General features: G+C 48.1%; 1 protein-coding gene and 1 long non-coding RNA gene across 3 annotated transcripts in view; one reads left to right on the top strand and one right to left on the bottom strand.

Moving 5' to 3' along the window:
• Nucleotides 1–26,887, bottom strand: part of LOC140408555 (annexin A10-like) — a 167,053-nt gene that overhangs the window by 75,285 nt on the left and 64,881 nt on the right. For both annotated transcript variants that reach the window (XM_072495931.1, XM_072495932.1), the window contains 3 exons: nucleotides 25,344–25,457; nucleotides 20,943–21,033; nucleotides 18,635–18,714 (listed from right to left, as the gene is read on the bottom strand). In XM_072495931.1, coding sequence (XP_072352032.1) covers nucleotides 18,635–18,714; nucleotides 20,943–21,033; nucleotides 25,344–25,457 — 285 coding nt within the window. The remainder of the gene's footprint in view (nucleotides 1–18,634; nucleotides 18,715–20,942; nucleotides 21,034–25,343; nucleotides 25,458–26,887) is intronic.
• Nucleotides 1–26,887, top strand: part of LOC140408556 (uncharacterized) — a 125,623-nt gene that overhangs the window by 13,689 nt on the left and 85,047 nt on the right. The gene's annotated exons all lie outside the window — the stretch shown is intronic.

Consider the following 26,887-nt stretch of genomic DNA (forward strand, 5'->3'; position numbering starts at 1 on the left):
TGGTTTGTGTGAGTCTCTGTGGTTTGTGTGGGTCACTGTGGTTTGTGTGTGTATCTGTGGTCAGTGTGGGTCTCTGTGGTTTGTGTGTGTATCTGTGGTTTCTGTGGGTCACTGTGGTTTGTGTGGGTCTCTGTGGTTTGTGTGGGTCATTGTGGTCTGTGTGGGTCTCTGTGGTTTGTGTGGGTCTCTGTGGTCAGTGTGGGTCTCTGTGGTCAGTGTGGGTCTCTGTGGTTTGTGTGGGTCTCTGTGATTTGTGTGGGACTCTGTGGTTTGTGAGGGTCATTGTGGTTTGTGAGGGTCTCTGTGGTCTGTGTGGGTCTCTGTGGTTTGTGTGGGTCACTGTGGTCTGTGTGGGTCTCTGTGGTCTCTGTGGGTCTCTGTGGTTTGTGTGGGTCTCTGTGGTTTGTGTGGGTCATTGTGGTCAGTGTGGGTCTCTGTGGCCAGTGTGGGTCTGTGTGGTCTGTGTGGGTCTCTGTGGCCTGTGTGGGTCTCTGTGGTCTGTGTGGGTCTCTGTGGTTTGTGTGGGTCTCTGTGGTTTGTGTGTGTATCTGTGGTCAGTGTGGGTCTCTGTGGTTTGTGTGGGTCATTGTGGTCTGTGTGGGTCTGTGTGGTTTGTGTGGGTCTCTGTGGTTTGTGTGGGTCTCTGTGGTTTGTGTGGGTCTCTGTGGTCTGTGTGGGTCTCTGTGGTTTGTGTGGGTCTCTGTGGTTTGTGTGGGTCTCTGTGGTCTGTGTGGGTCTCTGTGGTTTGTGTGGGTCATTGTGGTCTGTGTGGGTCTGTGTGGTTTGTGTGGGTCTCTGTGGTTTGTGTGGGTCTCTGTGGTTTGTGTGGGTCATTGTGGTCTGTGTGGGTCTCTGTGGTTTGTGTGGATTACTGCGGTTAGTGTGGGTCTCTGTGGTTTGTGTGGGTCTCTGTGGTTTGTGTGGGTCATTGTGGTCAGTGTGGGTCTCTGTGGTTTGTGTGGGTCTCTGTGTTTTGTGTGGGTCTCTGTGGTTTGTGTGGGTCATTGTGGTCTGTGTGGGTCTCTGTGGTTTGTGTGGGTCTCTGTGGTCAGTGTGGGTCTCTGTGGTTTGTGTGGGTCATTGTGGTCTGTGTGGGTCTCTGTGGTCAGTGTGGGTCTCTGTGGTTTGTGTGGGTCTCTGTGGTTTGTGTGGGTCTCTGTGGTCTGTGTGGGTCGCTGTGGTCTGTGTGGGTCTCTGTGGTTTGTGTGGGTCATTGTGGTTTGTGTGGGTCGTTGTGGTCTGTGTGGGTCTCTGTGGTCAGTGTGGGTCTCTGTGGTTAGTGTGGGTCTCTGTGGTTTGTGTGGGTCTCTGTGGTCTGTGTGTGTATCTGTGCTTTGTGTGGGTCTCTGTGGTTTGTATGGGTCTCTGTGGTTTGTGTGGGTCTCTGTGGTCTGTGTGGGTCTCTGTGGTTTGTGTGAGTCTCTGTGGTTTGTGTGGGTCTCTGTGGTTTGTGTGGGTCATTGTGGTCAGTGTGGGTCATTGTGGTCAGTGTGGGTCTCTGTGGTTTGTGTGGGTCTCTGTGGTTTGTGTGGGTCATTGTGGTCTGTGTGGGTCTCTGTGGCCAGTGTGGGTCTCTGTGGTTTGTGTGGGTCTCTGTGGTCTGTGTGGGTCGCTGTGGTTTGTGTGGGTCTCTGTGGTCTGTGTGGGTCATTGTGGTCTGTGTGGGTCTCTGTGGTTAGTGTGGGTCTCTGTGGTTAGTGTGGGTCTCTGTGGTTTGTGTGGGTCATTGTGGTCTGTGTGGGTCTCTGTGGTTTGTGTGGGTCTCTGTGGTTTGTGTGGGTCATTGTGGTCTGTGTGGGTCTCTGTGGTTAGTGTGGGTCTCTGTGGTTTGTGTGGGTCACTGTGGTCAGTGTGGGTCTCTGTGGTTTGTGTGGGTCATTGTGGTTTGTGTGGGTCATTGTGGTCAGTGTGGGTCTCTGTGGTCAGTGTGGGTCTCTGTGGTTAGTGTGGGTCTCTGTGGTTTGTGTGGGTCACTGTGGTCTGTGTGGATCATTGTGGTCTGTGTGGGTCTCTGTGGTTAGTGTGGGTCTCTGTGGTTTGTGTGGGTCACTGTGGTCTGTGTGGATCATTGTGGTCTGTGTGGGTCTCTGTGGTTAGTGTGGGTCACTGTGGTTAGTGTGGGTCTCTGTGGTCTGTGTGGGTCTCTGTGGTTTGTGTGGGTCTCTGTGGTCTGTGTGGGTCATTGTGGTTTGTGTGGGTCATTGTGGTTTGTGTGGGTCACTGTGGTCAGTGTGGGTCTCTGTGGTCAGTGTGGGTCTCTGTGGTTAGTGTGGGTCTCTGTGGTTTGTGTGGGTCTCTGTGGTTTGTGTGGGTCTCTGTGGTTTGTGTGGGTCATTGTGGTCAGTGTGGGTCTCTGTGGTTTGTGTGGGTCTCTGTGGCCTGTGTGCTTTGTGTGGGTCTCTGTGGTTTGTATGGGTCTCTGTGGTTTGTGTGGGTCTCTGTGGTTTGTGTGGGTCTCTGTGGTTTGTGTGGGTCATTGTGGTCAGTATGAGTCTCTGTGGTCTGTGTGGGTCTCTGTGGTTAGTGTGGGTCTCTGTGGTTTGTGTGGGTCACTGTGGTCAGTGTGGGTCTCTGTGGTTTGTGTGGGTCATTGTGGTCTGTGTGGGTCTCTGTGGTCAGTGTGGGTCTCTGTGGTTAGTGTGTGTCTCTGTGGTTTGTGTGGGTCACTGTGGTCTGTGTGGATCATTGTGGTCTGTGTGGGTCTCTGTGGTTAGTGTTGGTCTCTGTGGTTTGTGTGGGTCACTGTGGTCTGTGTGGATCATTGTGGTCTGTGTGGGTCTCTGTGGTTAGTGTGGGTCACTGTGGTTAGTGTGGGTCTCTGTGGTCTGTGTGGGTCTCTGTGGTTTTTGTGGGTCTCTGTGGTCAGTGTGGGTCTCTGTGGTTTGTGTGAGTCTCTGTGGTTTGTGTGGGTCACTGTGGTTTGTGTGTGTATCTGTGGTCAGTGTGGGTCTCTGTGGTCTGTGTGGGTCTCTGTGATCAGTGTGGGTCATTGTGGTTAGTGTGGGTCTCTGTGGTTTGTGTGGGTCTCTGTGGTCAGTGTGGGTCATTGTGGTCTGTGTGGGTCTCTGTGGTTTGTGTGGCTCACTGTGGTTTGTGTGGGTCTCTGTGGTCAGTGTGGGTCTCTGTGGTCAGTGTGGTTCTCTGTGGTCAGTGTGGGTCATTGTGGTCTGTGTGGGTCTCTGTGGTTTGTGTGGGTCTCTGTGGTCAGTGTGGGTCTCTGTGGTCTGTGTGGGTCTCTGTGGTTTGTGTGGGTCTCTGTGGTTAGTGTGGGTCTCTGTGGTCTGTGTGGGTCTCTGTGGTTTGTGTGGGTCTCTGTGGGCTGTGTGGGTCTCTGTGGTCAGTGTGGGTCTCTGTGGTTTGTGTGGGTCATTGTGGTCTGTGTGGGTCTCTGTGGTTAGTGTGGGTCTCTGTGGTTTGTGTGGGTCATTGTAGTCTGTGTGGGTCTCTGTGGTTAGTGTGGGTCTCTGTGGTTTGTGTGGGTCTCTGTGGTCTGTGTGGGTCTCTGTGGTCAGTGTGGGTCATTGTGGTTAGTGTGGGTCTCTGTGGTCTGTGTGGGTCTCTGTGGTTTGTGTGGGTCTCTGTGGTTTGTGTGGGTCTCTGTGGTTTGTGTGGGTCTCTGTGGTCAGTGTGGGTCTCTGTGGTTTGTGTGGCTCACTGTGGTTTGTGTGGGTCATTGTAGTCAGTGTCGGTCTCTGTGGTCAGTGTGGGTCTCTGTGGTTTGTGTGGGTCACTGTGGTCTGTGTGTGTATCTGTGGTCAGTGTGGGTCTCTGTGGTTTGTGTGGCTCACTGTGGTTTGTGTGGGTCATTGTGGTCAGTGTGGGTCTCTGTGGTCAGTGTGGGTCTCTGTGGGTCACTGTGGTTTGTGTGGGTCACTGTGGTTTGTGTGGGTCATTGTGGTCAGTGTGGGTCTCTGTGGTTAGTGTGGGTCTCTGTTGTCAGTGTGGGTCATTGTGGTCTGTGTGGGTCTCTGTGGTCTGTGTGGGTCTCTGTGGTTTGTGTGCGTCTCTGTGGTTAGTGTGGGTCTCTGTGGTCTGTGTGGGTCTCTGTGGTCAGTGTGGGTCTCTGTGGTTAGTGTGGGTCTCTGTGGTTTGTGTGGGTCTCTGTGGTCTGTGTGGGTCTCTGTGGTCAGTGTGGGTCTCTGTGGTTTGTGTGGGTCATTGTGGTCTGTGTGGGTCTCTGTGGTTAGTGTGGGTCTCTGTGGTTTGTGTGGGTCTCTGTGGTCTGTGTGGGTCTCTGTGGTCAGTGTGGGTCATTGTGGTTAGTGTGGGTCTCTGTGGTCTGTGTGGGTCTCTGTGGTTTGTGTCGGTCTCTGTGGTTTGTGTGGGTCTCTGTGGCCTGTGTGGGTCTCTGTGGTCAGTGTGGGTCTCTGTGGTTTGTGTGGGTCTCTGTGGTATGTGTGGGTCTCTGTGGTCAGTGTGGGTCATTGTGGTCAGTGTGGTCTCTGTGGTCTGTGTGGGTCATTGTGGTCTGTGTGTGTATCTGTGGTCAGTGTTGGTCTGTGGTTTGTGTGGCTCACTGTGGTTTGTGTGGGTCATTGTGGTCAGTGTCGGTCTCTGTGGTCAGTGTGGGTCTCTGTGGTTTGTGTGGGTCACTGTGGTCTGTGTGTGTATCTGTGGTCAGTGTGGGTCTCTGTGGTTTGTGTGGCTCACTGTGGTTTGTGTGGGTCATTGTGGTCAGTGTGGGTCTCTGTGGTCAGTGTGGGTCTCTGTGGGTCACTGTGGTTTGTGTGGGTCACTGTGGTTTGTGTGGGTCATTGTGGTCAGTGTGGGTCTCTGTGGTTAGTGTGGGTCTCTGTGGTCTGTGTGGGTCTCTGTGGTTTGTGTGGGTCTCTGTGGTTTTTGTGGGTCACTGTGGTTCGTGTGGGTCATTGTGGTCAGTGTGGGTCTCTGTGGTTAGTGTGAGTCTCTGTGGTCTGTGTGGGTCTCTGTGGTCAGTGTGGGTCTCTGTGGTCAGTGTGGGTCTCTGTGGTTTGTGTGGGTCTCTGTGGTCTGTGTGGGTCTCTGTGGTCTGTTTGGGTCATTTTGGTCTGTGTGGGACTCTGTGGTTTGTGTGGGTCTCTGTGGTCAGTGTGGGTCTCTGTGGTTTGTGTGGGTCTCTGTGGTCTGTTTGGGTCATTTTGGTCTGTGTGGGTCTCTGTGGTTTGTGTGGGTCTCTGTGGTTTGTGTGGCTCACTGTGGTCTGTGTGGGTCATTGTGGTCTGTGTGGGACTCTGTGGTTTGTGTGGGTCTCTGTGGTCAGTGTGGGTCACTGTGGTCTGTGTGGGTCTCTGTGGTCTGTGTGGGTCTCTGTGGTCTGTGTGGGTCTCTGTGGTCTGTGTGGGTCATTGTGGTCTGTGTGGGTCTCTGTGGTTAGTGTGGGTCTCTGTGGTCTGTGTGGGTCTCTGTGGTCTGTGTGGGTCTCTGTGGTCTGTGTGGTCTCTGTGGTTTGTGTGGGTCTCTGTGGTCTGTGTGGGTCTCTGTGGTCTGTGTGGGTCTCTGTGGTCAGTGTGGGTCTCTGTGGTCAGTGTGGGTCTCTGTGGTTTGTGTGGGTCATTGTGGTCAGTGTGGGTCTCTGTGGTCTGTGTCGGTCACTGTGGTTTGTGTGGGTCTCTGTGGTCAGTGTGGGTCTCTGTGGTCTGTGTAGGTCTCTGTGGTTTGTGTGGGTCTCTGTGGTCTGTGTGGGTCTCTGTGGTTAGTGTGGGTCTCTGTGGTTTGTGTGGCTCACTGTGGTTTGTGTGGGTCATTGTGGTCAGTGTGGGTCTCTGTGGTTAGTGTGGGTCATTGAGGTCTGTGTGGGTCTCTGTGGCTAGTGTGGGTCTCTGTGGTTTGTGTGGGTCTCTGTGGTTTGTGTGGATCACTGTGGTTTGTGTGGGTCTCTGTGGTTTGTGTGGGTCATTGTGGTCTGTGTGGGTCTCTGTGGTTAGTGTGGGTCTCTGTGGTTCGTGTGGGTCATTGTGGTCTGTGTGGGTCTCTGTGGTTTGTGTGGGTCTCTGTGGTTTGTGTGGGTCTCTGTGGTTTGTGTGGGTCATTGTGGTCTGTGTGGGTCTCTGTGGTTTGTGTGGGTCTCTGTGGTTTGTGTGGCTCACTGTGGTTTGTGTGGGTCTCTGTGGTTTGTGTGGGTCTCTGTGGTTTGTGTGGGTCTCTGTGGTTTGTGTGGGCCATTGTGGTTTGTGTGGGTCTCTGTGGTTTGTGTGGGTCACTGTGATTTGTGTGGGTCTCTGTGGTTTGTGTGGGTCTCTGTGGTTTGTGTGGGTCACTGTGGTCTGTGTGGGTCTCCATGGTTTGTGTGGGTCACTGTGGTTTGTGTGGGTCTCTGTGGTTTGTGTGGGTCTCTGTGGTTTGTGTGGGTCACTGTGGTTTGTGTGGGTCTCTGTGGTTTGTGTGGGTCATTGTGGTCTGTGTGGGTCTCTGTGGTCTGTGTGGGTCTCTGTGGTTTGTGTGGGTCTCTGTGGTTTGTGTGGGTCATTGTGGTCAGTGTGGGTCTGTGTGGTCTGTGTGGGTCTCTGTGGTTTGTGTGGGTCTCTGTGGTGTGTGTGGGTCTCTGTGGTGTGTGTGGGTCTCTGTGGTTTGTGTGGGTCTCTGTGGTTTGTGTGTGTCACTGTGGTTTGTGTGGGTCTCTGTGTTTTTCCAATGCGGTTACGGCCTTGATGGAAGTTCAAAGCCGCTATTTTCAATCTGATACTTTAATTTACAAGACATTAAGTACTATTGTATTTTTGCATCTTCTGGAAAGCAACACATATATCATCTCAGGCGGAATGCTTTTGTTCGGTGTAGATGGGAAGGTGTGTCGACACTAAGTGAAGTTCAGAATTCCACTGACAGCAACTTGTTTTGAGGAACTACACCCCCCCCCCCCCCCCAACGCCCCCGCACCCCTGCAGTATTTTTTCTCTCTCCCTCCAACCTTAGCCTATTCAATCTAGCGTAAAGAAAATAGAGGCAAAGTCTCACTTTGGGACTGATTCATGCTATTACAAACAAACCAAACTGGTCACACTTTGACTAGTTTGGAGTTTTCAATTTGATTGAGCACTGATCCATAGCACACACATACAACAGCGTTAATGCGAGTCAGTAGTTTTTGATGATTTAGTATGTTACTTATCTTGCCTGAAGCGACCAAGAGTTACCTTCTACACACAAATAATAGGCCAAGACCCTGACCTGCAGCCAAAAAGATGTGAAGTGAATGCAATAACAGCTGAATTCCCACGGGGCCCAGGGAGATAAACTTTTTTGACATTTACTTTGCTGAGCACCGCAATGCCATTTGAAAGCAAAGGAGAATAAGCCATTTTCCCCCTCTACATTTGGTGACCAGTGTTGATCCTGCTCTAGGATGGCCACGACCAATGATCACATATTATTGGCGACAAAACTTGCTCAGCAACCTTAAAAAAATTCATTCGATAAATCACCTCACCTTTCCCCTCTCCAGCTGCAATTTTACTGGTGGAGTATTATGAGCAAATTATTATACTAAGTCACATATTAATATGAAGCACAGACTTTGGGCTGGATTCTCCGTTTCAGCGGCGTTGTGCCGGTTCAAACATGAATTCCCGGGTGTTTTATGACCCGGAAATTGGTGGCAAGCCCTCACCGATTCCGGGACTGGTGAAGGGCTAGCAATGGCACTGGGCGAAACTCCAGGCTCCCGCGCCGAAAACGGCCGGAGAATGGCCGGTTTCCTGGCCGCACATGCGCATGGCGACAACCTGCAGCGGTAGCGCCATACAACGTGGCACTGGCCGTGCATGGACCTGACCCGCCATCTGCCGCGCTATAGGCCATCCCCTGGCCACTGCTCATCAGTCCCCCCTCCACCCGCCCTCGTGAAAGCCATCCCGGCCGAGTGTGGCGGCACTGGACACAGTCCGCAACCACAACGACGGATTCCCGACCGCTGAGACCACATATCCCCCACGCGGTCGGGTACTCGGCCGATCGGGGGTGGAGCAGCGTGAGAGGGCCTGCCGATGATCCGCCAACGGCATTGCAATAGCGTGCGACGCGCAACGTGACTCCGCCACTTCCAAGGGGGCGGAGATGGCTGGCCCTGATTTGGGCATCGGAGTGGAATCTCTGCCCGATCGTCGATTATGATATCGGCAGCAGGCAACGGAGAATCCCGTCCTTTGTTGACCAGTACTGGGCGGAGATTCTCTGAGCCTCCGTGATGAAATCGCGCTTGGCGCGGCGGTGGAGAATGGGGCATCGGACCTGCAACGCCTTGGCGCGATTCTCCGCGTGGTTCTCCTGGCGGGAGCTCGGCGTCGCGGCTGCGGTGGCCATCCTGGTGGGGAGCGGGGGGGATCAGTCTCCGGGAGGGGCCTCCATGATGGCTAGGCCCGCGATCGGGGGCCACCGATCAGCGGGCGGGCGCGATCTGGGGGTGGCCTATCTCCTTCCGCACTGGCCTGCTGTGTGGGTCTACCGTGTTGCGTGGGGCCGGCGCCACAGGTGGCCGGTAGTGCAGGGCCCCATATTGGCAGCAGGAGCTGCGCGGCGCACGCCGGGGCTCTGCTAGCCCCCTTTAAGTCAGAGAATCACTCCGGGCTTTTTAGAAAACAGTCCGGAGTGATTCGCACCCGTTTTCTGGTGAGCATGGGGACATAGCCCCATTATTGGAGAATAAATAACATTTGAAAGTGTTTGAATAAAATATCATCATTTTGAAATTAAGATTTTATCATTTCAGATCCATTGGAACATATTTGCTGACAAATTATAGATAAACTATGTGTTCTTTAGACATGGACAATATTATATCGCGTGCTTGGGCAGAGTGTTGTGATTTACCAATCGAGCAGATAGTTTTTTCTCCCTTTCTCCTATTTATAAACAGTTGTATTTATACATTACATTTTTCTTGCCCGCGCTAATTTACTTAATTGTACAGAGACGTTTATTTTGTCCTTCATTTAACTGATCCTATGTACATTTCGCTGCCCTCTGGATCGGTTTATAGTTTCCCCCCCTTTCCCGTTGTCCCCCCTTCTCTCCCCCCCCTTTGGCTTGAGCTGTGTTTTTCTTTTATTTTCTGGGTAGCCCCCCCTCTTCTTCTCTTGTGGTTTCCCCACCTTCCTTCTGTTATGGGCCAGGGTTTAGAGAACCCCAAAGTATATCTTGGAGTTCATCTGACCCACAACTTTAATAGATTTTAGTTATGGGGAGCACAAGGGCCCACTTTACAGGTGTGATGCTACAGAGATCTAAAGTATTTTTAAAACAAAACAATGTTTATTCTATGAATCCAGTTGACATTTTATAAACCCACAGTAAACATCTTACCAACTACCAACACTGATAACCCCCAAAAAGATACAGTACTCTATAGATAACTCTTAGTAACTTTCCTAACAACATCCATAAGCCAAAATACTTATTGACAAAGACAGAGGGCGCAATTCTCCACCCCCACGCCAAAGTGGCCGCGCCGTCGTGAACGCCATCGAGGTTCACGACGGCGCGGAACGGCCCTGGTCCCGACCGATTCAGGCCCTGACAATGGGCCAGTATCGGGGCCGTGTCATCTACCCGCGCCAGGCCTTGTCGCCCGTGTAAAAGCGGCGCCGAATAGATGACGCGGCCGGCGCCGCATAACGGACGTCATCCGCGCATGCGCGGGTTGGCCGGCGCCAACCCGCGCATGCGTGGTTGCCGTCCTGTCCAAATCCGCCTCGCAAGAAGATGGGGGACGGATCTTGCAGGGCCGCGGAAGGAAGGAGGTCCTCCTTCAGAGAAGGCGGCCCGACGATCGGTGGGCACCGATCGATGGCCACCCCACATTCAAGGTACCCCCCGGTGCAGGATCCCCCCTCGCCCCCCCACAGGCCACCCCCCCAGCGTTCACGCACCGCCCACGACTGTAGCAACCAGGTGTGGACGGCGCCGGGGGGAACCCGCCGTTTTGGCCTGGCCGCTCGGCCCATCCGGGCCTCAGAATCGCGGGGGTGCCGGAGAATCGCCATTTTGGGTATCTCCGGCGATTCTCCAGCCTGCGGCCCGCGAAACTCGACCGGCCTGTTCCCGCCGCTTGGGAGAATCGCGGGAGGGCGTCGGCCATTTTGGGTATCTCTGGCGTCCCCGGAAATTTCGGCGGCCCAGGCGATTCTCCCAACCGGCGTGGGAGTGGAGAATCGCGCCCAGTAGGTTTGAATTCTCTACAGAGAACAGTTATCACTTTTAAATTGTCAAGTGATCTAAACACCTTGTTTAACATACAGAGAGAGACCAGTATACACCTGCTTGGTTTGAATGCAGCTCTCCAACTGAAAGCGAAACTAAAACACAGAGCCAAAAAGAGCTTCCAGCCCAAAACAAAAGTAAAAAGCAGAATCACATTCCAGCTCCACCCACACAATGACATCACTGCAGCCATTTGATAAAACACACTTTTCTTAAAGGGACTCTCACATGTCACCTCCCGCCAAGAAAAAAAAAACCATCAACTTCCAGATGGTTTCATTTTTCACCTTTTCACTTTCCTTTTAAGCAACAGTGACAGTAAATATACTTTTTTTGTTACAAAATAAAACACGCAAACATTTATAATAACATAGTCCATTTTAGTTCTTCTTCCTCCACCGAACCTGCTTCTCTTCATCACATTCCTGACAAAGCATCGGCTATCACGTTTTCTCATCCTGCCACATAGAACATAGAACATACAGTGCAGAAGGAGGCCATTCGGCCCATCGAGTCTGCACCGACCCACATTAAGCCCTCATTTCCACCCTATCCCCTTAACCCAATAACCCCTCCTAACCTTTTTGGACACTACGGGCAATTTAGCGTGGCCAATCCACCTAACCTGCATGTCTTTGGACTGTATTATTTTTAAATGAAATGGCTGTAACAAAAAATCCATCGACACAATCTTGCATTATTATTCTGGAATCGCTTCAAAAACGTCAATGAATTATGATCAGTGTATAGAATTGTGTCAGACGGATTGCTGGTAATATAGATTTGAAAATGTTGTAAAGCCAGCACCAAGTTCAAAGTCTCCTTCTCAATCGTTGAATACTTCTTCTGGTGCTTATTTAATTTCTTTGAAAAATAACCAATCGGCCGCTCTAGTCCTTCCTCGTCTTCTTGTAAAAGCACCGCACCTATGCCCACATCACTCGCATCAACAGCCACTTATAATGGTTTTGTCTGATTTGGGGTGACCAACACAGGAGCAGTGGTTAACACAGCCTTCAGGTCGTCAAAATGCCTGTTGACACTCTGCTGTCAACAGCAAGTCCGTCAGTGGAGCGACCACACTGCTAAAGTTCGGCTCAAATTTCCGTGAAATCCACTCATGCCAAGAAATCGCATTATTTCCCTTCATGTCAAGGGTATTGCAAGCTCCCCAATAACTTTTGTTTTCACATCCTGTGGGACCATTCGACTCTGTCTGATTGTATGGCCAAGGACACCCAAAATATCGGGGCCACCTTCACCCTCAACACCTCGGACATTACGTCCGCAAATCCCTGCCATAAGCCCTTCAGTTTCGCCCAGTATATTTGGACATGATTCGCCTCCCCGTGCACCGTGCACACCTATCCTCTACTCCCTCAAGGAGCCTACTCATCCTAGCTACCGTCATATGCGCGCCCTGTGAATTGCTTTGAACTGGATGAGGCTAAGCCTTTCCCAAGACGAACAGGCATTCACCCTCCGCAGGGCCTTTTCCCACATCCTGGTCTCTAACTCCACCCCCCCCACACGCCCCCCAGCTACTCCTCCCATTTCCATTTAACGTGTACTATTGGAGCTCTCTCCCAGTCCATCAGCTCCTTACAGATTTTAAATACCTTCCCCTCCCCTATCTTCGACAGTACCCTATCCTGCAACCCCAAGGGTGGCAACCCCGGACAGGACAGCACCTGCCTCCTCACAAAGTGCCAGACCTCTAAGTATCTAAACCCATTCGCACTGGGCAGCACATATTCCTCCTCCAGGTCCTTGAAGCTTGGAAAGCTGCCCCCCACAAGCAGGTCCCCAAACTGCTTGATCCCTGCCTGCTGCCACCCTAGAAACCTCACATCTACCCCCCTGGTGCAAACCTGTGGTTGCCACAAATTGTTGCCCACGCCGAGGCACTCTCCAGTCTCAGATGCTGCCGCCACTGCCCCCATACCCTCAAGGCCAACACTGCCATGGGCTCGTAGAGTACCTGGCTGGCGTGAATGACAGAGGCGCCGTGAATAATGCCCCTAAACCCATTCTCCTGCAAGAGGCCATCTCCATCTACTCTCATACTGACCCCTCCCCCACTACCCACTTCCTAACCATAACGATTTAGCTGCCCAGGATCCACATCCTTAACCCCTCCAACTTTATGAGCCACTTCATACTCTCCCTTCACCCCCCACCCTTCATACACCCTTCTCATCGCTCCTTTTATGGGCAAGGCCCCCTCAGGACCAGATCCTTGTGGCACTGTCAGTGGCACTGTTCTTGTCAGCGCAACCTGGGAACCTCAGCAGTGCCAGTGGTGGTGCCACTGGTTAGGCCAGCATTTATTGCCCATCCCTAGTTGCCCTTTAGAAGGTGGTTCAGGAAGGAATTGCCTTCTTGACCCGCTGCAGCCCCTGAGTTGCAGGTACCCCAGAGAGCTGTTAGGGAAGAGGTTCCAGGATTTTGACCCAGTGAAGGAACAGTGATACACTTCCAAGTCAGGGTGATGAGTGACTTGGAGGGGAACCTCCAGATGATGGGGTTCCCAGATACCTATTGCTTGTCATTCTGGATGGTAGTGGTTGTGGGTTTGGAAGATGCTGCCTAAGGAACCTTGGTGAGTTATTGCAGTGCATCCTGTAGATGGTACACATGCCATCTACTCCACCACTGTTCATTGGTGGAGGAGGGTTGAATGTTTGTGGAAGGAGGAGCAATCAAGTGGGCTGCCTTGTCCTGGATGGTGTCAAGCTTCTTGAATCTTGTTGGAGCTGCACTCATCCAGGCAAGTGAAGAGTATTCCATTACACTCCTGACTTGTGCCTTGTAGATGGTGGACAGCCTTTGGGAGGGTCAGGAGGTGAATTACTCGCCGTAGGATTCCTAGCCTTTGACCGGTTCTGGTAGTCACAGTATTAACATGGCTAGTCTAGTTCAGTTTCTTATCAATGGTAACCCCCACGATGTTGATTATGGGTGATTCTGCACTGTCGGAGTTCACCAAGACTCCTCAGACAGCACCCACGACTGGCACCATCTATTAAGACAAAGGCAGCAGACGGATGAGAACACCACCACTTGAAAGTTCCCCTCCAAGCCATTCACCACCCTGACTTGGAAATATATCACCGCTCCTTCACTGTCGCTGGGTCAAATCCTGAACTCCTCCCTAACAGCACTGTGGGTGTACCTACAGAGCATGGACTGCAGCGGTTCAAGAAGGCAGATCACTACCTACTCAAGGGTGAGCAGGGACAGGCAATAAATGCTAGGCTAGCCAGTGATGCTCATATTGCAAGAATTAATTAAAAATAATTAGAAACTGGAGGTCATCAGTAGCAGAATCTTACTATAATCTGTACTGGCATGGCCTGGCAGATCCCTCTTCTATTACCATCAAGGCAGGGTTTTGACTCTGGCGTACAGAATAAGGAGTGCAGAAGGGCGTGCCATAAGCAGCACCAGGGACACAGAAAAATGAAATATACTGGTGAAGCCACAACCCAGGACTATGTACATGCAATGCACATGAGGAGCAAAATTCTCCCCCAACGGCGCGATGTCCGCCGACTGGCGCCCAAATCAGCGCCAACCAGACGGGCATCGGGCCGCCACAAAGGCGTGGAATGCTCCGCATCTTTGGGGGCTGAGCCCCAACATTGAGGGGCTAGGCCGACGCCGGAGGGATTTCCGCCCCGCCAGCTGGCGGAAATGGCGTTTGTTGCCCCACCAGCTGGCGCGGAAATGCGGCGCATGCGCGGGAGCATCAGCGGTCGCTGACAGTTTCCCACGCATGCGCAGTGGGGAGAGTCACTTCCGCCTCCGCCATGGTGGAGGCCGTGGTGGAGGCGGAAGCGAAAGAGTGCCTCCACGGCACAGGCCCGCCCGCGGATCGGTGGGCCCCGATCGTGGGCCAGGCCACCGTGGGGGCACCCCCCGGGATCAGATCGCCCCCCGCCCCCCCCAGGACCCCGGAGCCCGCCCACGCCGCCGGTAAATACCAGGTTTAATTTATGCCGGCGGGACAGGCAATTTCTGGGCGGGACTTCGGCCCATCTGGGCCGGAGAATTGAGCGGGGGGTCCCGCCAACCGGCGCGGCCCGATTCCCGCCCCCGCCCAATCTCCGGTACCGGAGACTTCGGCGGGGGCGGGGGCGGGATTCACGGCGGCCAACGGCCATTCTCCGACCCGGCGGGGGGTCAGAGAATGACGCCCGAGATTCCTCAGGGTGCTCTGTATTCCTCTCGCCGACCAAAGATGTGCTCGTTAGGTGGATTGGCCATGCTAAATTGCCAAAAAAAAAGAGTAGATGCATGACATATATTTAATGGATGTAGCCTCTTTGCAGATGAATTATATAAGATATATTTTTAAATTGCAATTCTTTCCTCTGGAAGTTTTAGAAACATCTCCACTGAAATGACTGATCAACTCCTGTCGTGAAAGCCACATTTGACAAAGTACTTAGGCTGGCGAGTCAGTTCTCTCCCCCCTTAACATGGCAGAATGTTGCATTTATCAGAAATAACTTATTATCCATCAAATGTGTATTTCCATTCAAGGAGCCTATGAATGTTTTTGCTTGGTTGGGAGCCTGAAGCACATGGATTCTTATCACCATGTTTAAGAATCTCCGAATAAAGCTGAATAATCCACAAAGCTCCACTTCCCTGGTTACCTAATAAGAAACAAGCAGCATGGATCTTTACTGACCCCCGGGTAGTGGGCTAAGAACGTGGGGGGCATGGGGGTTGGTAGTCTGTTCAAATGTCAGTGAGCTGCATCAGGACACAGTCCTGCTGCTCGGCCATTTTACCAGCGGCAGAATCTGCAGAGGCCACCCCTCTTCGTGGCGGTACCAAGGCTGCAGATCTCCTGGCCCTTTGACTGGGCTAACAGTGTAGGGAACCAGCCTGCCACCCTTCAGTGGAAGATGAAGGTTTGGAAGATTGTACCTGCACTCCTGCTGCCTGTCTGTGCAAACTTGGGACCTGCACATTATCCCGGCACTGGAACCTACTCCTTCCAATTAAATCCCTCCATTGGGACCTAGCCCATTTACCTAGAGGCAGAGAGACAACTTTGGCATAATTGAAAGACTTGACCCAGGGAGATATGGTGACAGAATCCAGCCCCTGGAGTTCTCCGACCATTGCTATTCTCTTGTCCTGCTGGCAGCGTACCCCCGCCTGCAGGCTTCCGGAGGTGTGGAGTGGCTTCAATGGGAAATTCCATTGACAGGGAATGGCATGCTGCCGAGAAACACGCGGCTTGGGGATCGGAGAATCCAGCCCCAGGTCACCCAATTTAGCGTTGCCAGTTGACCTACCCGGCACACCTTTGGGTTGTGGGGGCGAAACCCACACAAACACGGGGAGAATGTGCAAACTCTACACGGACAGTTACCCAGAGCTGGGATTGAACCCGGGACCTCGGCGCCATGAGGCAGCAGTGCTAGCCACTGTGCCACCGTGATGCCGCTGATCTGATTCATCATAGTGCCACCCAGTTAAGATCATTTGCTTCACTTTGGAGAGGACTGGATCGCGTTGTGTTCACTTCTTTACGTGATCTGACTGGGCTGGCAAAGAAAATTTAATGCCAGGACAATTTCTTGAGTGACAGGTGGTGGTTCCAGATCCTTGGGAAGCAGGAGCTGACTCAGCACATCAGTGTTTGCGTTCTGTGTGCCCGGCCGATGCTGAAAGATGTAGTTGTAGGCCATCGACAACAAGGCCCACCGCTGTATCCGGCGGAGGAATCCCAAGAAGTGGCCTCTGGTCAGTTATTATGGTGAAGCATCGCATAGATATATTAGTGAAATTTCTTGATGCCAGAGGTTACGGCGAGGCCTTCCTTCTCAATCTGTGTGTATTTCCGCTCGGCATGAGAGAGAGTTCTGGAGGTGAAGGCGTCGGGCCTCTCTGAGCTGCCTTCCATTCTATGGGACAGGATTGTGTCAGTGACCTTGCTAGCTTGGAATGTGAACTATTTGTGCTTCGATCAGGTTCCAGCATCTCTAAATCTTCTCAGCACCTCTTCCAGGCTTACTCACTGCTCTTCACATGATGTCCTGTCACCAAAACATCATCCAGGTAGACCACAACCTTTGCGGTGCTTTGGAGTAGATGTTCCATTATGCGTTGGAATATCGCACAGGCCAAGAGGATTTCAAAGTGTAATCTGGTGTATTGAAACATGTATTTATGCATATTAATGGTCGCATACTTCCGGGAATCCTCATCCAGTTCCAACTGTAAGTTGACATGACTTAGGTCAAGCTTGGTGTATGTGAGGCCCCTCCGTCAACTTTGCATAAACAGCTTCAATTCATAGAATTGGACATTTGTCCACTTGGGCTGCCTGAATTATCGTAAGCTTATAGTTCCCACAGAGCCTAACTGAGCGGTCTGGTTTTACCACAGGGACGATGGGGGTGTGGTAGTCACCACTGTTTGTATAATACGTATATGAGAGGTAATACGGTAAGGCTCCTGTACTACAGGTACGGGGGTAGATCCCTGCCTGCTGGCTCCACCCAGTAGGCGGAGTATAAATGTGTGTGCTCACCGAGCTGCAGCCATTTCGGCAGCAGCTGCTGGAGGCAACACATCTCTGCTTAATAAATCCTCGATTACTCTCTACTCTCATCTCGTCGTAATTGATAGTGCATCAGGGGCTGCCCATTCAGAAAACTGCATGGGTCTGATAATCCCTAATTTTTTCAGGTTTTAAGCTCGACTTCAAAGTTTTGGTGTAAGGCATAAAGGATGGGCTATGCCCTGAAGAACTTTGGTGTGGAATCAGGGGTTGATGTGTATCTTGGCCTTTTCTCTTCGTATTCGGCCTAACTCATTCTGGAATACATCTTTATAATTGCATAAGATTTCCTGGAAAATACCATCCGATATCTTGAAGGTCTCCAACCAGTTCAACTTGATTTGGCGCAGCCAATCTCACCCCATGGGATTTGGCCAAGGTCCCTTAACAATGATCACAGGGAGCTGGGAATCCTGTTGCCCAGATAAGACATTGACATCAAAGTTTTTCCCAAAATTTCAAGGTTTCCCCCATATATGTCGCTAACTTGGCAGTTGTGCTATTTACGTCCAAAGGGTAAACTCCTTCTCAAAAATATTTGAATGTTTGTTCACCCACAACCGTGGCTGACACCTCGGTGTTGACGTCCATCTTTAGTGGTCTTCCATTTACCCAGAGGACAATGTCTTTGGAGGCTATCTTACTCACGTTTACCCTATTTAGCTTGCAGGTTTCTCCACTTTGGTCACTGCAGTCAGTGTTTGTTTATTTTTGATTTCATGCGCTCTGCCTGGTGCAACAGCGTGTCTGAATGTAGCGTTACCTATTGCCCCGAAAGCAAACTGCCCACAGCTGGGTCACCTCATCCTCTTGGAGCTTTAAAGCTCTGACATGCCCTTCTTGGTGCATTCGGTTGTCTGGGCTATTTTGATTGCCTTGTCAATGGAAATCTTCGTCTCAGCAAGTAACTTCTTTTGCACATTTATGTTGCATACTCAACGACCACGCAGCATGTCGCTCAATCCTGTGCCGCACTCACTATTTTCATCTGGCAATGAAGGCGGTGACCACCTCTCCTGTGTCCCTGACAGCTGAATTAAACATGTAGCATGATATGATCTGGAGTTGAAATGCTCCTTCATAAGCATTATCAATTGTCAAACGATTTTGTATTGGGAGCCTCCGGGACTTCAAATTCCTTATAATATTGTAGGTCTGGGGCCCACATACCATTAATAAAATAACCTTTTGTTTACCTTCCCTGTGATTAGTTTGCTGTAAAGAAGTAATGGAACCGCTTGATATACTGGCTCGAGTCTTCGGCCCCCTGGTCGAACAGATCGAGCTTCCCAATCATGGCCATTTTACACACAATTTTGAAACTAATTGGGACTTGCGATCATTGCCCAATTTATGCTCATCGCCAGTGTGGTGGCTTGAGGGAAAACTGTGGAAGCTTCTTATATAACCAAACGAGAGTATATTGACAATGAGTAAAAGGAAAACTATACACAGGCACGGAGTCTAGAAAGAGGTTTTCACTCTCTCACACCTTGGAACACATTGCCTGGCCCCCTGTTCACAGGACGCCACACTTTTTCCCCATTGGTCATTTTCTGCGCGTTCCTGCACCATAGGCCCCGAACCAGTCACATGGACCGCGAGGGCTCGCCCCTTAAAGGGGCCGCGCGACCACAGAAAGAAAGTCACTTCCACTGGACATCATTTTACAGAAGTCAGAGAATTTTGTAATCAAGCTTCATTTTCTAATGGAAACTGCAAAGACAAAGTTACTTTAACATTTTTGGACCAATGTGAGAAATCATCAAAGTTACTACTTGAGCGTTGTAGTTAGTGCTTTTCCCATCAGGGCACAATATTTATTTCATAAAACACAAAACACACAGGATACCATATAAGTAAGTTGCAAAATACCTGTGTAAGTATCACTAGGGCATCCCTAAAATGTCCAGATGTTTCACTTTCAACATCAAATTGAATTGGTACATCGAATTCTAAAAGATAAACAAGAAATGTGCACATTATATTGTTAGCCATGTCAAATATTCAATTTTACAGATTATACAGTGAGAATGCTACTGTAGTGATTATGATACTGGATTGGGAACTGCTATATTATGAGTTTAAACCCCAGTATAGTCATTTGGATTTGGTAAACTTGTTTATAGAGCTAGCACCAGAAAATAAAATATCTTCATAAAAACTCAATTAACTCGCTATCATTATTTGGTTTGGCATACACATAACTTGTTCAAGAGGGCATTAGATGATTAAGAATCCATAGAATCCCTATAGTGCAAAAGGAGGCCATTTGGTCCATCGAGTCTGCGCCGACCCTGTGAAAGAGCACTATACCTAGGCCCACTCCCCCACCCTATCCCTGTGACCCCACCTAACCTGCACACCTTTGGATTGTGAACCAGAGCGGCTGGGTGAAACTCACGCAGACATGGGGAGAACCTACAGATTCCACACAGTCACCCAAGGCTGGAATCGAACCTGGGTCCCTGACGATGTGAGGCTGCAGTGCTAACCACTGTGCCACCGTGTCAAGCCGTAAATATAAACAATGTGCAGGGGTACGAGTAAAAGGCAGGGGAATTGCACTAAGTCATGGTGCTCGTTTGGAGAGCTGCTGTGGATTTGATAGGGCAGATGACATCCTTCAGCACCGTAACAATTCTGTGTCACAATGTGACAGTAACTTTTGATTTCCTCTGAAGTGGCTGCAATGTGCTCAGTTGTGATGGTCATAACATTCAATAATAAGGAAAACATGGATGTCTCTATCAGCAATAACATGGGCATCATGTGAGAACAAGGCTTAGGTATTTTCAGCCTAGCTGATCTTCCTAAGTCCATCTCATTAACATCTGAGGACTGTTTTTCACAGACAATTCATACAACAGCCTTACATAGATATGCTCGTAGAATCAGAACAACATCAATTTGTATTTAAATATCATCTTTAAGGTAGTACAACATTCCCAAATGTTTACCATATCTTTCAGTAACCATCCCAGTGTGCTCCATCACCATCTCTGGGTAAATCCTGTAGGTAATGTAATAATATACATTGGCGCTGTATCACATGAAAGCTCATGAATTCAAGTCAATAGTCAGGGACCAGTCATCACAGTGCCGGGATATCACCACAGGAGTTTGTCAGATAACCATTTATCACTGAGCCTCCTTCAATAATATGGCAATGAATGTGCAGTTTGCTACTGATTCTGCTTTGTTCAATTCCAGCCACAACTCCTCTAATATTGAAACAGCTTAGACATCATTATTGGTTTGTGTTGACAATAATGGAGAACTTCTGTGTTATACAAGTGCCAGACAATACCACCTCCAACAACAAAAGCAAACAACCATTTCCCCATTTACTCCACCATACAATGACCACTGAGTCCCCAACATCAATATACTGAGGACACCACCTTTGATCTTGCAATTTATAAAGTGCAATAATGCACTTTGAGAGCAAACCTTTAATTGGTCTCTCCAATGTGCCCAAATAGAAAATCTTAATGTAGATGTCCAACTGACCTACCATATGAAACACGCTCGCTACATGAGTAGGCCATAATCTGGGCATTCTGTGACAAGTGATATGCCTTCTGGGCACTTAAATCTCTTCTCCCAAGAATTAAGTCAAGTGTGTGATGGAACTTTCACCATTCATTTTTCTGGACGGCTATAGCCATAAGTTTAAAGAAAAACATCTAGGAGAAAGCTTGGTTTTGGCTGGACTCCGTATCCATTCCCTCCATCACCAGGTCACTGTGCTGTGGTACGTATGATCTATAGAATGTTTTGCAGAAACTTATCAAACTTATTGAAGTATATCTTTCTATCCTGCAACCCTGAGTACTTAGAGGGGAAAGAGTATCAATTTATTGGGAACATTGTCACTGCCAAAATCCCTTCCGAGAAATGGACCAGACTTGTACATGTATGGCTATTTCCTCATTGTTGTGAGGTCAGAATCCTGGAATTCCCTATCTAACAACACTGTGGGGATACCATAACAGTGAGGGCTGCAATTGTTCAAGCAGAACGCCCACCACCACCTTCTGAGGCAACTGAGGAGGTCTGGCTAGCGTCATCCACATCTGATATAAAAAAAAAATAACATGGACCCTGAAGGGCATAGTTTCTGCATAACTAAACTGAGAGGCATTTTACAATTTGAATGTAATTTTAAAAATTGTATTACGCATCAAGTAGACTTCATTGATCGCGTTGATCTCATCGTTTGTTCTTGAGGCAAGAATCTCAATTAAACAGTTTTCATCTGTGCCTATACCCTTAATTTAAAAGAACAAATAAAAACAGTTTAAAAAAATGATTGTAATAAACTCAATTAGATTCATAAAGTATTGAAACAAATACAAATAATGGCATGAAAAGATGAATACTCTACCAAATATTGTAATTTGTGTTAGTGGCGGTGAAAAAAATAATTGTAATTTGCATCTTAACATCGGCGGTAGGTTCAAATGAATTGGATTAAGTGGGGCATAATGCCATAAATAATAATACTTCGAATATGTACATGCCATGTTTTAGTTTTTTCACCTTGTTTCCTGTTTGAGTCAACAGAAAGATATTAGTCATTTACATCAGGGAGGATGCATGAGCAGATTCATGAGCTGGTACAGAAGCCTTCAACTTCAGTTCTTTTATGCACTGTTTCAAACCTATGACTTCAAAGCCACATGAGGTGTCAGTTTCAGTTTTATAATAATGCATGAAACAGATTAATCTTGTGTGTGGCTTGACTATTGCGAAATACTATTCTGTGTAGCATAATTTGCAATTCCAGACCCACACTAGAATTTCCTCGATCCCTCTGAAGTGATAAAATTGTAAAATGAATTGGTACACAGAGGACAGTTAAAGATGAGTATACTTCCCCTTCTCAGGGCAACTGAATGGGCAATAAATCTGTCCTCCTCACTGTTGTGATTTCATGGTTGCGTTGTAATTCACCGACTGACCACTAGGAGTCTCACTAGTATAGAAGTGAATGTTAGAGTCAGATGGCCCCTCAGACTGGCTGGAATAAGCTGGAGAGATGTTGCTTCTGCTTGATCTTATTGTTATTCATCTGTTGCTTTGTATATAGTTTACCCACAGTTAATGTTAGTAAATCGTTTATAGCTTTAGCTACAAGTTTTCTTGTAATCTAAATCAGGCCATCCAACAAGAACATTACAGTCACCATCAGTTAAACCCGGAGGATAGAATTAGGTCCAGCCATATACTGCAATGAATCATAGAATTTACAGTGCAGAAGGAGGCCATTCGGCCCACCGAGTCTGCACCGGCTGTTGGAAAGAGCACCCTACTTAAGCCCATGTAACCATGTAACCCAGTAACCCCACCTCACCTTTTTTGGACACTAAGGTCAATTTAGCATGGCCAATCCACCTAACCTGCACATTTTTGGACTGTGGGAGGAAACCGGAGTACCCGGAGGAAACCCACGCAAACACGGGAAAATGTGCAGACTCCGCACAGACAGTGACCCAAGCCGGGAATCGATCCTGGCACTCTGGAGCTGTGAAGCAACTGTGCTAACCACTACGCTACCGTGCTGCCAATGGAGGTCTTCTGGTGAAGTGGGTAGTGCCCCTGCCTCTGAGTCAGAGCTCAGAGTTCGAGTCCCACCCCAGGACTTGATGGCCATGGAAGGTGCGTTCACAACATGGTCAAACAGGTTTTGTGTCGACCTGTAAATTCTTCCAACACGCCAATGGCTGGCAGTATGAGCAGGAGAGACTCCTGGTCAGTCATGCTTGATCTGGAGTGGAGCCCGTCTGGTATCTGGTGACAGACTGGCGACCTGCTCTGGGAATGACAAAGTATGGGAACAGATAAACAGAAGACCTAGTAGTCTTAGCACACTATTAGGTGTGGGAAGAGAATTGGATTGTGAATTATATTGCAATACCACCACTTTCACCTTGATGCCAAGTTGTTTTGAGATCACATTGACAAGAAAGTGATTGTGAGTCTAAAGAGTCAGGGATGATCTGACTCCGAACTGCACTGAAGCACAGCAGCGTGAAATCACATCAATTAGGTAATCCTAATCCTGGGGGCTTTGCACCTGCAGCCAGTACAAAATTGCATTTTAGAAATACTGAGGTGCTTTCATAGATCCCCTGGTTAAAAATTAACCAACCAGTGAGTGAGGCACTGCACATGCTCAAAGCTCTCTTACAGTGAGTAGAATACGAGCGGGAGGAGAATAATAATTCATGTCCATGATGTACAGATTTCCAAGGTGCCCAAGCTCAAGATCTTAATGTAGTATCCATAGCCTAACAATGCCAATACTCTTAATAAAGAGATAAATAGGGATTGTGATAGATGAGGGACTGCCAGGGATAGCAAATATTGGAAATTCAGGTGGGCTGGAGTGCAGACCCATAGAAGAACCTGCATAATTTCAGGCAGGTTTGTTTACATATGCACACTCTAATTTTGGCGAATTTGCAGCATTTCCGACACTGCAACAGTGGCCAAATACTTCCACAGAATTTTGTTGGTTGTTAAGCACTTTGGGATTGCCTCAGGTGGTGAAAAGAACTACAGAGATGCAAGTTTCTCTTTACACAGGTGATCCAGTGTTTCAGGGCACAAATCATCAGGGAAATCTCCTATTACATCCCAGGTACATCTTACATTGACAGAGCACTGTCATTTTATGCTGGGGTTTTCCAGTACACTGAGTTTACATCTAACATCCACTGGGACAAGTTTGTTCTGTGCCAGGTGTTATATCTGCAGCAACAGGACGTTTGACAATGCAATTTTTATTATTCTAATGTGTTAACATTATGAAGACTAACTCATTTATCTGAATACAGGATTGGCAAAACAATCATATTAGTGTATCAACATCTGCATAATTCTCCATTTCCCTGTTGGAAATCTAACAAATTACCTTGGATGATGTTGCCATTTTAAGATACAAATATTGTCTGAGATGGCCTCAGACAATCAATGGCAATCAACAAGTTGCTAATCTGATAATGAGAAGAAGACCGTTTAAACTCAATGTGACCTTGAACCTAATGGAATGAACCTGATGGAATTTAAAAAAATGATTTCAATGTTTTTCCACCTACCAATTAGATCTTTTTGACATCATCTTGAAAATTTAATTAGTGGCATTGAATTAAATTCAGCAGAGCTGTCTGTCAAATTAGAATTCATTGCAGCATTGAGTCATGGAGCCAGGCTGAGATAGCAACCCTGCAACATAACACAACAACTAATAATATGAAATAGCTTTTCAAATCACCGTTCAGCTGCTGCACACGGCTAGAATGCATGGCTACTTGCTGTTGTATAAGCAATAACTAATCATACATTTTCAATCCATACAACACAGCAGATGGGCTCTGATTTTCTGCTGTAACCTAGCATCCTGCCAGAGTACAGTCTATTCCCTGCTCAAGAGAACAGGCTTGCAAATGCACAAAGGTGACCTAAGTCCGTTGAATTGCGCCCACACTATTGCAGTTTCTGATTTATAATTTCCCATCTCTCACAGGCAAGCCTGTGCTTTCTTGATTGGACTCAATGATTTAAAGTTGAAGTGAGAGTCTTGGAAAGCAAAGGATTCATAGCAGATTGCAAGGTTTTTTTAGAGACAAATATCTAGGGGGTTTGTTCTCAGGTGAACATTGAAACTGGAACAGATTAAGTACATTGGCTGGCTGCCTGATGACTTGCAGCAAGTCTCAGGGTTTGGTTCTCAGATTGGCTGAAGACTGATGGTACTGATGGATTTGCTTGTTCCTGGGGTAATACGGGTGCAGTCCCTGAAATCCATCTCAATCACATGACTGCTCAGTTAACACTCTGTGGCCCATTGAATTTTGTCTTCACGTTTCATACCAGATATTTTGGATGGTGGTCATTGAATTTTGATCTTCTCTTTTATCTTGTATGAAACATGGAGACAGAAAGTCTGGAACCTCCATTGTCATTTGGTTGTAAGATTTCAGACCCTGAAACCAGCCTCGATCACATGACTGGTTGGTTACCACTTCTGTGGCCCACCACATCCATTTTGGATGGGAGAGGCCATTGATTTACAATGGGAAATTGATAGCGGCCATTGAGTTTTGATCTTCTCTTTTGTCTGGTATGAAACGTGGAGACAGGCAGTCTGGAAACTCCATAGTTTTTCAGAGTGGCCCATCCTTAAACAATGAGATGTGTGAATTCTACAAATTGTGAAGAAGCCTCACCTACGTTTATATTTAATTAGATATTCACCAGAATTGCATCAGAGAGTAAAAAACTTTTAATGAACAGGTGCAATAGGAAAATACTTAAAGGATATAAATGTTCTTAATATTGAAAAAGTTTGTTATTGTGAATATTGCCATTAAAAACAAAGACAGTTCTGTTATTCTATGTGATCTTGCTACTAGTCTGCTTTCTAACTGACTGGTCCAATGAACAACCATTTAGACTACCCATTCCATCATAGCTATGATGCTAAATGAATAATTTGTTTTTAGGATGGATCATAAAACAACAATCTTTTCATGTTTCCATTTCATGAAAATGTAATAGAGTGTTTATACCGTACCTTCATGGCATTTCTTAGTTGATAAGCATCGAAGAAGGCTGGTGGGTACATCAGACCTACTATTACTTCTTGGAAATGGTTAGACAATTTCTCCTTAAGATCGGTGACCAGATCCTGTATTTGAAAGAAGATATGTTCATTTGGGAGCAACATGCAATTACACCTTAATCTGTTAATAACCTGCTGCCAATTCTTGGTTCGTGAAAGAATCTGTCTGCTAAAGGACTTTATAAGTGTGTTCAAGATAAATTCAGCAAACCTTAAATTGCACTTTGAAATTAATAAATGCAATGCAATGCAATTAATAACACTAAGATTAATATGACATTACACTAAAGAAACTGCAGAGATTTAACATTTTTGCTATGTACGCTGACAACACACAGTTTTACTTCACCACCACCTCTCTTGACACTTCACTGCCTCTAAGTTATCTGGCATCCAGCACTGGTTGCACAGAAAAGTCTTCCAACTCAATATCGGAAGGACCAAAACCATTGTTCTCAGTTCCTGTCATTACTCTGTTCTCTTGCCATCAACTCTTACCAACTCTATCCCTTTCTCTGGCAACTATCTGAAGCTGAACTAGGCATAATTGACCCCTAAATAAGCTTTTGACCATATATCTGTGCGGAGTCTGCACATCCTCCCCGTGTGTGCGTGGGTTTCCTCCGGGTGCTCCAGTTTCCTCCCACAGTCCAAAGATGTGCAGGTTAGGTGGATTGCCCTTAGTGTCCACAATTGCCCATAGTGTTGGGTGGGGTTACTGTGTTATGGGGATAGGGTGGAGGTGTGGACCTTGGGTAGGTTGCTCTTTCCAAGAGCCGGTGCAGATTCGATGGGCCGAATGGCCTCCTTCTGCACTGTAAATTCTATGACATCTATGACATCTATAACACTAAGACCACCTGCTTCCACCTCAATAAGATTGCCTGGCACTGTTCCTGCCTCAGATCACTTGATGCTGAAACCATCATCTATGCCTTTATTACCTCTGGTCTTGAATATCTCATTCCACTCCCATCCGCCTCTCACATTCTACCCTCTGCAAACTTGAAGTCATCCAAAACTCTCTGCCTATGTCCTAACTTGCACCAAGTCGCATTCACTCATCACTTCATCTGTTTTGAGAACTACACTGGTTCTGGTCAAGCAAAGTCATGAATTTAAAATTCTCATCCTTATGTTTATATCTCTTCATGACCTCACCCCGTATTATCTCCTTCAGCCCCTCCAAATTACCTGGCGCTCCTCTAATTCTAACCTCTTTAAAAACCCCAACTTTATTTAAACCAGTGATGGCAGCTGTCAAACCCTAAACACTGGATTTCGCTCCATCATTCCTTTTGCCTTTAAATGCTTGACTAGGGGCTTTTCACAGTAACTTCATTGAAGCCTACTTGTAACAATAAGCGATTTTCATTTCATTTCCTTAAAACCTGTATCTTTTATCAAGCTTTCAGTCAGTTGCTGCAATGTCACCTTATGCAGGTTGTTGTCAGTGTTTGCTTTATTAAACTTTGGTGAAGCACTTGCAATGTTTT

This window comes from Scyliorhinus torazame, chromosome 3 (genome assembly GCF_047496885.1).
Source record: "Scyliorhinus torazame isolate Kashiwa2021f chromosome 3, sScyTor2.1, whole genome shotgun sequence".
Lineage (NCBI taxonomy): Eukaryota > Metazoa > Chordata > Chondrichthyes > Carcharhiniformes > Scyliorhinidae > Scyliorhinus > Scyliorhinus torazame.